Raw genomic sequence first — 15,808 nt, forward strand, 5'->3', positions numbered from 1 at the left:
ACACACACACACGCAATTAATCTTCGCCACTTCCACATTCATGCATGTTATCATACATACACGGCGATTATTCCGACCCCTGACTTGACTACTTCCAACAGATTTTTCACTTCGAATTGGAGGTCAAATATATATATGTATATATATATATATATATATATATATATATATTTATATATATATATATATATAAATATATATATATATATATATATATACATATATATATATAATATATATATATATATATATATATATATATATATATATATATATATATATATATATATATATAATATAAAATAAAACCCTTATCCGCACCCCAATGGTGCATAGGGCACTGTGTCATATAAACGCAGTGTTATCTCGATCGTTTTTACACATGAAGGAAGGGTGATCAGCCCTCGGCTTCAGGTACCAGTCCATGGTAATATTGAATAAATATTACAGTGAAAAAATCACTTATATTTATTTTACCCCCCTTGGGAATCGAACCCGGGACCTCCAGAACGGTAGCCGAGCGTGCTGACCATTACACTACGGAGGCGGACAAGATATATATATATATATATATATATATATATTTATATAAGTATATATATATATATATATATATATATATATATATATATATATATATATATATATATATATATATATATATATATATATATATATATATATATATATATATATATATGTATATATACATATATATATATATATATATATATAGAACTTCCAGAACTTCTGTGGATTATCCTCAGTAAATAAATACGATGCTATTTTGTTTCAAAGTTTGTTTTGATTACAGTGAATACATCCCTGGAATAAGTTGTACAAGATAATGGTGATTGTGATTATATTCCCATTAGGGGAGCCTACGCGGATAATCTCGCCGGTGCGCCGTAATTAGGTCCTGAAAAACATTTCCAATATAACTTTGATCCCAGACGGGGGTGTAGTGTGCCGCTAAAGATGACGATAGTAAACGGTTTCGTTTCCCTAGCGTAGGTACTAGGAACCTACCCATTTCTGTCGAATTTATATTTATTTATTATTTTTTGACATCTCATCAAAGATGAAGAAGAATATGGAAGTATTTACGGGGCCGACGACCGCCATAGGTTGGTTTAAGTGATCACTTTACACACGTGTTTCATTCACCAATTCTACCCATTATTGACAACCACACTACTCAAATTTTTGGAAGTTCTATATATATATGAACCAATTTTAAAACATTGTTCTTGAATCACTAGAACTTCACTAGAGACATCTATTGGTAAGATGTGTAGTGTGGAACTTATGAGTAGTGTGGTTGTCAATATTGGGTAGAATTGATGAATGTTACACGTGTGTAAAGTGATCTTAAACCAGCCTATGACAGTCGTCAGCCCCGTAAATGCTCTTATTCTTCTTCATCTTTGCTGAGATGTCGAAAAATAATATGAAGATTATGTCTTGTGAAAGCGAATCACTATGGTAAATATATTTTCGTAAAATAAGGAAAAAATATCATGATTCATTTAATTTATACTAATAACTTGTTTGCTCTTTACATCGGATGTCTAAATAATAACAATTTTTCTGAATTTTCCAATCACCTACTAGAAAATACTCACAAATTTGATAAAAATAAAGGACTAATATATTACACAGATGACTTAAATTAGATAACTTAGAAATATTATTAAAAAAAAAACTGATTTATAGTAATTTAAAACTACTAAATACATACATAAGTAAACGGTTTTTCTAAAAGTCCGTTATTAAATATGTTTCCAATCACTCAACATCCCCTGATCCCTTTTGACTGTGACTGCTAATCAACACAAAAAAATAAAGCCACTAGAGATCTACCCAAGCATTTTTGCCTAGCGGCTAAAATAATATGAATTTTGTTAAGTAGATAGTGTTTTAGTATTAATCAGCCTTAAAAAAAGCGGTTAGCTTCGACACCGGCAGATATTCAAATATTCAAAGTGATTTTAAAACAAAATTGCTGCAAAATGCTTTCAATAAACAGTATACAACTAAATTTGACTGTATTCTGACGAGTGAGTTGCAGAAAGGTAAACAAAAAATCATAAACAACACAAATAGACATTCCATCCGGCACACGTCCTAGCCGGGGGTTGAACCCTGGATAACGAGACCCGAGGGGATGGATCGCGTGATGGTGGACCATTATTCCACCGGGGGAAGTCGGACCGGCCTCCGATCGTTAGCGTTTGGAGAATTTCCAAAACTAAGTGGAAATTTTTCACGTCCGAAGGAGAAAAAGTATCGTTGGGATAGATTAATGACCACGCATGCTGAGATTGAATCTATCTCCTCTTTCTAAAACAAATACAAGGTTAATAAATACAAACTGTGCAAATACGAGGTTTCTCGGCTACATATATTTATTTTTAATTAAAGTTTCACTTGGTAAATACCACTATGTCTTAAAATCTATTGTGACATATCGCTCACTCCTTTCAAGAACGTCATAAATCAAAAATCGTCAATTTTCAGTTGCGCATGTTTTCGGAATGTCCATAAAATGTTCTATATCCCAGCAAAAGAGGCATATTTTTAACTTAATATTTACCCGCTACAGGGCAGAAAATATTGTTATTACATTTTGAATAAAATGTACTGTTTTTTTTTTTTTTTTAAATATACTAAATATTTTACAATGGAGAAAAAACCTTCAGTTTTCACCTTAAAAGATCTGTTGCACAGTAAAAAGTTCAATAAGTGGCTTGATATTTATTTTTAATACATTGTATAATATTTTTAAACTTTAAAAACGTTCTCCTGAAATATCAAGTTTTTTGATTTATGACATTCTTGAAAGGAGTGAGCGATATGTCAAAATCGTCAATTTTCAGTTGCGCATGTTTTCGGAATGCCCAGAAAATGTACTATATCCACAAATGCCACAGAATATCTGCGAAAAACATTAAAGAAAAAAGTAAATTTTTCATTTTTAATTTATGTTTTACCCAGTAAAAACCACTATTTCTTACAATCTACTGTGACACGTGCTTCAATGCATTCCGCATCATTTTCAAATACCATAAACTACTGTACATGTACACGAACACCGTAAATTACTATATCGTAAACTAACACTGTACTAAGTAATACTTAAATTAAAAATGGATATACCAAAAAGTGACTGCCGAATCAATTAATGAAAAAAAAATTCAACAGGCATCGTGGTCAGGCGCCGTGGCATAGTTGGGTAGACGCTCGACTGCGAAACTGGCGTCGCGGGTTTGATTCCCGCCAATTGCAAAATGAATTCAAGAAAGATTTATTTTCAATTGGTCTGGGTGTTTCTGATGTATTTTTCACATTTACCTTCCCTATCCTTACTATCCTACCTGCAGACAAGCATCTAAAATACACGCTTGGCGGGTTATTCCTTTAAAAAATCCTTTTTGATATTGTAAAAGTGAATTGATCGGATTTCAGTGTTTTAATTTTACTTTATTAAATATCTTCCTCTTTGCTCCGAGTGAACATATATTTTTATTAAGAAGTTTACTTGATTTATTAAACACTGGGAGCATCGCTTCGAATGAATTCTTTGTTTCGAAGTTGCATCACTCATAAATAAATAACTTATATAATACGATCCCAGACGAGCAGAAATGGAGCTTAAAACAAGCGGGGGAAACAAAAACAAATCAAAGGAAACAATAGAAACTACTAGAGAGAAAAAAGGTAGGATAGATCGGGATTAAATAGGAATCGAAAAGGAATAAAAGTGAGAAGCAACCGGAACGTTTAGTAACAAATGAACCATTTTTTTTGAAAGAGAAATAGTTGTGTTTTCACTATTTACAAAAACACTTAAAAACTATTTCTAAGCGGCTGATTATTAGAAATAGGTATTAAATGGTGGTAGAGTGGGTTCGAGAAAATCTGACATAAAAGTCCGCAACACTAACCACGAGACCACAACCCGACACTAACTAACCAACTCAAATAAAAAAAGACATGTTCTCAGGATTAGCAAGTGCGTTAGTCGTTAAGTTGGCAAACCAGTGCTGCGCACTGTCATAGTCTGTGCGCGCGATGTATACTGAAGTTTTCACACCAGATTTTCAACATAGCTTTGAATTATGAGTACTACTTTAAATACGTTTTTGAAAAATCTGACCTTTTTCATAAAATACCATACAATATCCCTATTGTTTTGTAAAACATATAATTTGCTTCGTAAAACGTAGAAATTGAAGTGAAAAACCTGAATACCCTGAAGCAAAGTTCAAAGCCCGAACTGAATATGGACATTAAGGAAGATATGAAATGAATTACACATCTCGCTAGAATCGACTAGACGAATGATCTTTCATAATATCTGAAAGGGCAAAAACGAATAATATGTCCCGAGATCGTCGCAGCCAGAAGGCGACTCGAATAACAAACGATCTACAGACGGACTCGATAATTAATAGTGGCGCACTTAATTTTGCCATATTTAACCCTTTGCCTACCAGAACTTTAGGGGTTACTACGCTAGAAATACCGCGATATAAACACAAATAAATTAAAAAATATAATGCGTTCGATAATTTATAAACACCATGTGTCATTGTTGAAACAAATCTGATTTAATTTGAGTTTTATTTCTTCAAATCTATTGTGATACGTGTTTTAATGCATTCCGCATCATTTTCGAATACGGTAACACGTGTCACAATAGATTTTAAGAAATAGTGGTATTTACTAAGTAAAACTCACATAAAAAATGGAAAGATTTTACCACAAAGTGACTGACGAATCAATTAATGAAGGAACAAATCAGTTTTTAAATTTCATCTTCGGCGCGACGAAAATATATCTCGGAGTTGAGTTGACTAAATGTATTAAAAATATATAAAAAAACGACTAACAAGAAATTGATGTTAGCTTCATGTACACCTCCTTTTTAAGCCGTGCGCATAATACTGTAAATCAAACGACTCACCGACATAATTGGCGACTAATGGTATTGAAAGGAATAGAGTAGGGGTGTGTAACATTTTTTTAAACTTAAATTAACTTTAATTAACATTTATTAAAACCCTTATCCGCACCCCAATGGTGCATAGGGCACTGCTTCATATAAATGCATATCTTCATTGTTTACGCATAAAGGAAAGGTGATCAGCCCTCCACTTCAGGTACCAGTCCAAGGTAATATTGAATAAATATTACAGTGAAAAAATCACTTACATTTATTTGATTCCCCCTGGGAATCGAACCCGGGACCTCCAGAATTGTAGCCGAGCGTGCTGACCATTACACTACGGAGGCGGATATATATATATATATATATATATATATATATATATATATATATATATATATATATATATATATATATATATATATATATATATATATATATATATATATATATATATATATATATATATATATATATATATATATATATATATATATATATATATATATATATATATATATATATATATATATATATATATATATATATATATATATATATATATATATATATATATATATATATATATATATATATATATACACATATATACATACAGATATAAGCACCCAGTCTTCCATATTCTTCTTCATCGATGTAAAGTGGAGACACCCAGATTTGTGAACAAGTATTTGGATGAACAATAAATCTTGTGAATGATTCATTGAATTATATTTCATTACATAATGATATTAAGTTGTTCATCAATCAAAAAAGATTACTTGCCAAAGTAACCATGTGGGTAAATAAATAATAAAGCAAAATCTTATTTATCGCGGTATTAAACATTCTGTTGAGACGTTTTCATACGGAAAATATTGAGAAATATTGTTTGTCAAGTAAGGTCTAGAAGGGTAATTTTGTGTCGAATTTGTCAAGTGATAATAAATTGGAAATATCCCCCAAGAATCACTTCTTATCGATAGCGCCCTTCAATGACCCGAGAAATTGGAAAGCCGATTTACTTTGAAATTGCATGTTAAGTAAGCGACGAGGATGGGTTAATTCACGTTACTGTGGAATAAACGGGATGGAAAACTAGCAGTCTTCCTCTTCTTCTTCATTGAAAGTTGACCCACCGCATTCCCGGATCTGATACAGAAGCATCTAGACTTTCTGACAGACTTCCTGTCTTGCGATCGATTTTTTGTTTTTGTTTTATGTACTATGCGAAAATTATAGAAAAAATTAATAAAATTGTATCCCAATTTGCTTTGAATTTATATTTGAAAGCTTTCAATTTCCTAGTCACTGTTATTCTTGATAAATACAAGTTTGTAAATACATCACTAATTTTTTTAGAAGTGCCCCAGTGAAGGCAGTGAAAGGGATTATTAGTTAGTTAATTCAGTTAGTCAGCTATATCCGATTTCGACCCGACGTTGGCCGGTACACAGACGCCTCTACAAACCCGACGATGAGTAAAAATATTCCGCAAACGCCATGGCACAGTTCCGTGTCCGTCTGCTGTGCTGGTTGGGGTTGTGATGGCGTCTGTGTACCGGCCAACGTCGGATTGGAATCGGATCTAGCCGACAAACTGAACTAAGGAACTACTAATCCCTTTCACTGCCTACACTGGGGCACTTCTAGAAACTTGGTGGTGGTTTTCTAAATTTGTATTTATTGGCAGTGACAGGGACATTGAAAGCTTCTTCTTCTTCTATATTATGAGCCCTCTAACCTCCACTACCAGCGTTGCTGCTTGCAGCCAGTTTTTACCGTCCACAGCGACAATATCGTCAGACCAATTTGGCTGTCCAAACTTAAAACACAGTAAAGAACTTTTTTTGCATTTTTGGACTAAGTAGATTCTATTTAGTCCAAAAATGCAAAAATGCAAAAAAAAAACATAAAAAAAATGTCCCTTACTATTTCAAGTTTGGACAGCCGATCTCTTTTGGGGTCTTCCGACACATCTTTTTATTTAAAAATACAGGTTTGTTTCACATTTTACTCTTCGTAAAAAAAGCTTTTGCTGTGTAGTCTGTCAGGAACCGTAGATGCTTTCAGATCCAGGAATGAGGTTAGGAGCTTTCAACGCTGTACAGCAGTATGCTTTTGAAACATTAAAATTAAACAACCTACAATAATAAACACAAATATGTTCACGTGTATGTACACATTCCCCGTCGGATTTAGCGGGCTTTGTTTGGGAGGGCTTTCGTGATTGCGTAATTCACTGTAGTGTTCTCGACGAGGAAGATTGGTACTGGATAAAGTTACAGAACCGTCGCTGGGGTATAATTTCTATTCGAACCGTCCTGATAAGTTTATTCACGAGCACTTCATTATTCACTGGTGAATCCAGATTACAGTGATGTGAGGCGCGCTGTATGTTACGTGTAATTATTACGAGAAATATTTCATCTAGGGGTGTGCCAAATTGTAAAAAGAGAATGCGAAATTTTGTACAATTTTCGAAAGATTCACATTGCAATAAATATTATATTTTTAATTGATTCGGCATTAACGTTATGGAATGACATGATGATTATTTCCAAAATTAACACCTGTATAACACCACTTCTTCGAGTTTTATTTCATTAAACACTAGTTTCGAAAACTACAGTAGTTTTCATCGACAGGTGATTACGAAAAGTGTTTTTATAATCACCTTTTCATGAAATCAACGTAGTTTTCGAAACTAGACTAAATAAATCTGAATAAGTGGTATCATAGTATTTATTTTTTCAAAATTATTTATACATGCATTATTGAAAAATAATAAAAACACGTAAAAGTTCTTTACACGCATATTCTATTTGACCGTTGACCGGATTTTGTTGTTACCGACATCATCAGACTGGTGGGAGACAAAAATATTATATACACAACAAGGCAGGGGTTGAAAACCATGATTTTATATATTTGTTTCTGACAAATGTGTTGATGTAATGACCGCTTTAAGTATTTGACATACCTGATCATCACGATTTTTCAAGATTTTTCAAGTTTTCTCGGTCTTCCTCAGCTCCTTTTTCACACTAAATTTGCTTCATAAATTTGTTATACCATTTTAATCTTTATTGCGCAAGCAATTGAAGTGACAAAAAAGCTTTATTTATTTTGGGCAACCCTATCTGTGTAACGTATTGTTACTCTAAATAGGGCCTACTACAGATTAATGATAATATATCACAACCGTACGTTATTTTGTCTTCGCGTTTAAATCCTAACGAATTCGTAATTTCAATATTTCGAGCGGGATTCAGTCTGGTAGAGAATAATAATGCTTTGTCATCGTACAATTATTATTAAGTATGCTAATCATGTTCTCTATAAAAGGGAGTATTTAAATTCAAATACGGTGGAAAACTTATACATTTATGACACGAAAAATAGGCTAGTACAAAGAAATATTTGTAATTTCATTAATTGATTCGGCAATAGATTTGTGGTAAAATCTATCTATTTAAAATTTTAGTTTTACCTAGTAAATCCTCCTCTCTAATGTCTATGTTCCCACTGATTAGAAATAAAAAAAATAAAAAAATAGTATAAATAAATAAAAATTAGAAACATCTCCTATCCCCTTTTCTGGACGCATAAAAACGCATTGAAGCGCCCTTGAGGTAGTATTTTACGAAACTGGCTTTATAAATTATTATTATTATTGACGTTATTACAATCGAGCAAGTACTGCGTCGATACGATGCAGTGCCTTGTGCACCATTGGTTAAGGATAAGGGTTAGAAGAAGAAGAAAGTGAGGAAGGAAAAAAGATATTCTAAATGAAAATTCATGAGAATTTATTTTTTTGTGGCGTTTTTGTGGGTAAAAGACGAGATCGAGATAATACTGCGTCGACACGTTGCAATGTCTTATGCACCATTGAGTGAGGATAGGGGTTAAAAGGAGTAAAAGGTTTTCTAAACGAAAATTCATGAGGGTGGATTTTTTGTGGCGTTGGGGAAAAAGACTAGATAGATAAAATTCTTCGTCTTTGTGCACCATAAGTAAAGATAGAGGTAAGAAAAAGAAGAGGAATAAGAAGGTTTTAAACAAAAAAGAAAATTCATGAGTATTGAATTTTTTATTGCGTTCGGGTAAAAAACGAGATATAATATATTTTAATCTAATTTATTGACTTAACACCATCCATATGCAACTTCTGCCCTCTCATCATGCAGTGCCTTGTGCACCATTAGGTTAGGATAAAGTTTAGCAGAAGAACATGAAGACGATTTTTTTAATTAAAATTCATGAGGGTTGAATATTTTTTGTAGCGTTGGGGAAAAAAACGAAATAGAGCATGTTCGAGATGACTGACTTCGCAGCATCCGTATGCAACTCCGTCCATCTCATCTACACCCTACTTTTTATCTCCTGCCTCCCCGACAGCTTAATGGCTGTACGGAATCTTCCACTAACGTATGGACAGAGAAAAAAATCCCTAGTAAAGTGTGAACACACCGTCAAAAGGTCAACAGTGTTGTAAGCAATACGAATTTATACCGGCGATTTGAAATAGCCCTTTTTGTAAAACTTTCATACATTGTCTGCACATGTACAAGGATAAGGTAAGAAGGAAAAAAGGAAAGGGTGAAATTAGGTAAGAAAAATGAGGTATGAAAAAGAGAAGATGTTTTTAAAATAATTGTATCTAGAGTAAAATATTTCAGTAAAAATCCCTTGTGATATTTTTATAACTAACTAACTAACCATCACGCCGTTTCCCCGCAGGGGTAGGCAGAGAGAATAGAACGCTACACCAATCTGCCTTTGAACACAATCTTCGCCTCTTTCACAGTCATGCATCTCCTCATACATACCCACTGATTATTTCGACACCTGACCTTACTGACCGCTTTCAAGTATTTGAAACACTTGATCATGCCAAGTTTTCCTCAGTTTTCTTCTGCTCCTATTATCAACCACTTTCGCTTCATAAATTTGTTAAACTATCCTTTCTTGACTCATTCGATTCACATACCCCAACCATCTCAACACACCATTCTTAATTTTATCGATAATGCTTTTCTTTATTTGCATTATGTATTTTTTAATACATAATCACATTATAGATGTAAAAAAAAACACAAAATATATACAAAAATACATTACGGTCATTAATGAATATCGAAAAAAGGCACACGGGGTAAATCCAACTAAAAAAGGTCAAAGAATGAGAAAGCGGTGAAAATAAATTACAAATAAATTGTATAAGAAAGGGCAACAATTTATAAAGTTAAAAAGGAAAAGTGTGTATTTGAAGGGTCATTACTGCGAGCCGAATTCCAGACCATATAACACTTTAACCTTTCCTTTACGGTGCTAAAAACATCCGCGTGCACCGGTGATATGTATTTTGTACACTATGTAAAAATGTGGTTTAAAAACGAGAAAAATGTGAATATTCCTAAATGTTGCTTTTATTGACCAAAATTGAAGTTCAAATGTAACAATTCTGTAATGTTAGCTCTGGCAAGTATCTGAAAATGAGAAAAAATACATCGCAAGTAGCCGTCATAGCTGGCGTAGCGACACGACCGCCGCGTAAGACGATCTGCACACTACTGGAGCAGTAAACACGTTACGACATATAGACAAAGTACGCCACGCACGCACACACAGATACGTTTATGTATTGGTGATTTTTTCCGCGATTTTTTCACATTTTTTTTATTCCTGTCACTGCAAATGAATTTATAATTAAAAACTTTATTATTAAAATGTAACTTTGTTTCAAAATCATTATAAACATTTTATTATAACTTAATTATACATATTGTCTACCGGTTATTAATACTTCATTATCAAGACTTATTGTTCAGTCTTGATAGAGAAGCGGTTAGCTTTGAAACCGGTAGACATTATAATTAAGTTATATTAAAATATTTATGGTGATTTTAAAACAAAGTTCCATTTAAATTATAAAATAGAAAATAACAAAGTTTGTGCTTCAAATATAAATTGTATGAATAACTTTATATTATTATACTTTTATGTAATACAAAATAATATTGCGCAGGAACAAAAAAATTCTGAGCCCGTACCTATTATATTTTATATTAATATTTTAATTTTAAAAGTTGAGTTGTAAAAGGAAACACATATCACCGGGAAGGAAAGGTTAAACACCTGGAATAATATAAACTTTATAAAGGGAAGTTCGGGATAAGGGGGGTTCAGGAAAAATGCGCGAGGGAACAGTTGAAGGATGTACCCGATTTGTTGTGCATTTCTAATCTCGTTCGGCAGAGTGAACTGAAAGCTTCTCCAGTTCATCCCTTAATAAATTGTGGAGAGGATTTACTGCGTGTTGTGTGTCCAGACAGGATTTATTTCGATAAAGTAGGCCATCGCTCAAATAACACAATTTTCCATATTGCGCAATACTTGAATCTCAGTAGATATATGTGGCATCTACTGACCTAAGTGTAGCGTTAGGAAGTTTATAGAAGATTCGGCAAAAAAAAGATAATGATTCAAAGTAGTTAATTCAACATTTTAAGCGCTTTTTAATAAGTGAAGAAAGAATATTCCATTCTTTCCTTGTATATATATATATATATATATATATATATATATATATATATATATATATATATATATATATATATATATATATATATATATATATATATATCGCTCACTCCTTTCAACAACGTCATACATCAAAAAACTTGATTTTTCAGGAGATCGTTTTTAAAGTTTAAGAATATAATGAAATGTATTTAAAATAAATTCAAGACACTTTTTGAACTTTTAACTGTGCAACAGATCTTTTGAAGTGAGACCTGAAGGTTTTTTCTCCATTTGAAAAATATTGAGTATATTTAAAAAAATAATTAAATAATATACTTTCTTCAAAATGCAAAAACAACACTTTCTGCCCTATAGTAAGTAAATATTAAGTTAAAAATATATCGCTTTTACTGGGATGTAGTACATTTTCTGGGCATTCTGAAAACACGTTCAACTGAAAATTTACGATGTTTGACATATGAAGTTGCTGAAAGAGTGAGCGATATATTGTATATAAATATTATTATATTCACTTATTTACATTTCTAAATTCTTAATATTCCGCCTCCGTAGTATTACGGTTAGCGTGTTTGGCTACCAAGATATAAATATAAGTGTTATTTTTACGGGAATACTTACGTAATATTACACTTTGACATCTGGTGGTGTCAAAAGTCTTCGTTATCGGAGGGCATATATGACTAGATGTATGGATGTGAAGGGAGCTAGGATTGAATTTCTGCCTATCCCTGCAATGAAGTAGTATTTGAGTAGTAGGAGTAGTGTGGCTCGGAATTTAAGAAATTTCCTTCATATAATAAACGATCAACTAAACATTGCATTACTTTGATGCAGTGCCCTATGCACCATTGGGTGTGAATAAAGGTCGCCGGTAGTAGATGTGCATAAAATGCATAATTATGCGCTGAAAAGGTCAAATATTAAGTGACATTGTTGCATGAAAGCGCGAAACGAGGTCACCCGGATACCAGGAGCGCATAGAGAACGAGGAGGTAAACGTACCTCGGTCTCGGCGCCTGTGCCGGACTGCAGCCTACAGTAGTAGTAGTATGTGGTGCAGAGCAAGACTGATCACTCTTCCTTTAAACATCGAACGATCAACTTAACATTGCATTTGATGCAGTACCCTATGCACCATTGGGTGCGAATAAGAGCAAGAAGTGAAGAAGATGAAGCTCTTACCACCAAGACGGGTCGTGAGTTACATGACTTATGTAGGTCTTGAGAGTGAGCTATGATACAGAGGGAGCTCACAATAGACATAATATGGTCGCAGTGACATAAGGGACGCAAGATCCCTTGACCTCATAATAAAAAAGAGCAAGAAGTAGTAAATATTGATAGAATGCATAATTATGTGTTGAAAAGGTCAAATTTTAAGTGACATTGTTGCTTAAAAGCGCGAAACGAGGTCACCCGGATACCAGGAGCGCATAGCGAATGAGGAGGTGAACGTACCTCGGTCTTGGCGCCTGTGCAGGACTGCAGCCTCCACCCTTCTCCCCCTGGACCAGGAACAGCGAGCCGCGATCGGCGTTCAGCAGGATGGACACGTTCTGCAGGATCTTGTGGCATAGAGATCGCACGTCTAGCTCGTTGCAGATGTCCTTCACCTGTGAAAAAGATTAAAAAATAACAGATGTTAAAAAAAAAACATTTTTGAATAGAATGAAGAAAAAACAGGTCTTAAAAAAATCAAATAGGAAAATAATAAAAACAAGTCTTAAGAAAATCATTTAAGTTTTTGGGTACGCTAAATTTACAGCATTTTAAGTATGTTATTTATTATTTCGGCATTAACCTTGTAGAATGACATATTGATTATATAAGAAAAATTAACACTTGTATTTTACCAATGAGTTTTATTTCACTCAATAAGTTTTATTTCATTAAACACAACTAGTTTTGAAAACTAACAGATGTTTTCATCAAAGGTGAAAAGTAAAAATAACGAGCAAAAAATATTTTAAAAACTAACTGTATTTTCACCTGTAGATGAGGACACCTGTAGTTTTCAATTCGTATGCACGTTTACGTATTTACATTAATGGACTCAAAAATGCATAGATTGCTGTTTAATTTTTTTCTTTCCAAGAAGTATTACTCAACAAGTATTTGATCACTAAAACCAAGAGAATATTTGATAAAACGAGTATGTATGGTTTATTTGTGAGTGTACAGCTAAATTCAAGTAAAAAATGGGGTTTAAACTATGTAAAATAAAATAAAATAACTTTGTTTTAACCACTTTTTATTGGTACACTTTGTCATCATCAGGGTTTATGTAAGCTTATTAAGTTGTCATCCGGAGTTGACATATTCGCTGTGCAATGCGCAATGAAACAACATTTAGGAGTTTTTTTCCGTTTTTTTAAACCATATTTTCATATGGTGTACGGAGTGCGTGGAAGTTTTTGGTGTCGCAAGGGAAGGGTAATTAACCTAACCTAACTTTGAGTATTTCAATGTTTTAGAATTTAGTACATAAACCCTGATGATGACAAGGTTCTTGTCGAAACCGGTTGGATAAAGTGTACCAATAAAAAGTGGTTAAAACCAAGTTGATTTATTTGATTTTATAAAGTTTATAAAATGTTCCACAAAGTATCTGCAAAAAGCATTCAAGAAAAGTTTAAACTATGAATTTAAAAGTAAGAAATATATCAAAATGAATTCACGAAATGCCTCCTTAACCTGCAGAGCTTTAGTAACAAATTAGTTTTAGTTCGTGCAATCGATTTACAACTTGTAGGTCTTCAGTTTTGGATACTTGGGATCGTAGAATCTACGTAACAAAATGTTATCGAGATCGAATTCAAACGGAGTCTGGGAGAGCTTTGCACTCCTCGCTTCCAATATATGCTGCGAGGCAGCCTTTGTGGATTCTAAGTCGAGGAAACTGCAAGCGGAAGCTTCGACGGTGAATTTCAAAAGGATTGCTTCAGTAGCTTCCTGGATTTGGAAATTACAAAAATACTGAATGGAATTGAACGTTCAATCAAATAGCATACTTATTCAATGTATTTTATCTCAATATTTAATATATGATAAAATATATTAAATATAAAACAATATTCGCACAACGAATCGATATATAAAATTTTTTCATAGGTATAAATGATTCAAATGTATTGTTAAAAATAAAAATGTAAATATATTAAATAAATAAAAAAAATGATGAAGAAAATAATGAGTAAAAGCGAGATCACCTAAATATTTCGATAAATTTTAAGGTAACATATTCAGGTGACTTAAAAAAATACGTTAAATTAAAAGTACATGAATTTTTTAAAATAACTTGGTTTTAACTACTTTTCAGTGGTACACTTTTTCCAACCGGTTTCGACAAGAACCTTGTCATCATTAAGGTTAATCTTTAGTACCTTACGATGCCAAAAACCTCCACGCACTCCGTACACCATATGAAAATGTGATTTTAAAAATTGAATTGAAAAACATTCAAGAAATAATATTACCTACATGATTTCAATTTACTAACAAAAATACATTTCTATACTTAAATAATATTAAATCATATTTTGTGTATTAAAAACATTGATAACTTTGTAGTATAGTAATAAAACACTCTCCTTATCATTCATTGTTCACATTGTGTAATAAAAGTGGTATTACACAAAGTTAACAATGAATGATAAGGAGTGTATTTTTTAAATGTAAAAATCATGCTTTAAACCTTTACCATAACTAATTTGTATTGTCAGAAATATATATATATATATATATATATATATATATATATATATATATATATATATATATATATATATATATATATATATATATATATATATATATATATATATATATATATATATATATAAATATATATATATATGTATATATATATATGTATATACATATATATATATATATATATATATATATATATATATATATATATATATATATATATATATATATATATATATATTATATATATATATGTATATACATATATATATATATATATATATATATATATATATATATATATATATATATATATATATATATATATATATATATATATATATATATATATATATATATATACATTTATATATATATCTAAAATCATGGTTTTCAACCCTTATCGATATCACCACATTTTTTAATGTGTTATTTTAATGTAACCCATTAAAATATACAGAATAAGTCTTTTCTCCAATAATACCACCTTTATTCAGTACGTTTAAAAATTTACTTAAGTTCCTAACTTATAAAAAAACATCCCAAATCTAGCAGGTAAATCAATTTATAGTTCTCAAAATGTTTCCAGCACAT

General features: G+C 31.8%; 1 protein-coding gene across 5 annotated transcripts in view; it reads right to left on the bottom strand.

The window, feature by feature from the left end:
• Nucleotides 1-15,808, bottom strand: part of LOC148311063 (dual 3',5'-cyclic-AMP and -GMP phosphodiesterase 11-like) — a 412,361-nt gene that overhangs the window by 81,899 nt on the left and 314,654 nt on the right. For all 5 annotated transcript variants that reach the window (XM_088257333.1, XM_088257337.1, XM_088257336.1 and 2 more), the window contains one exon: nucleotides 12,962-13,116. In XM_088257333.1, the coding sequence (XP_088113459.1) occupies nucleotides 12,962-13,116 (155 nt within the window). The remainder of the gene's footprint in view (nucleotides 1-12,961; nucleotides 13,117-15,808) is intronic.

Source organism: Brachycentrus maculatus, unplaced genomic scaffold (genome assembly GCF_059751285.1).
Source record: "Brachycentrus maculatus isolate JH-2025_06_01 unplaced genomic scaffold, ASM5975128v1 h1tg000078l, whole genome shotgun sequence".
Taxonomy (NCBI): domain Eukaryota; kingdom Metazoa; phylum Arthropoda; class Insecta; order Trichoptera; family Brachycentridae; genus Brachycentrus; species Brachycentrus maculatus.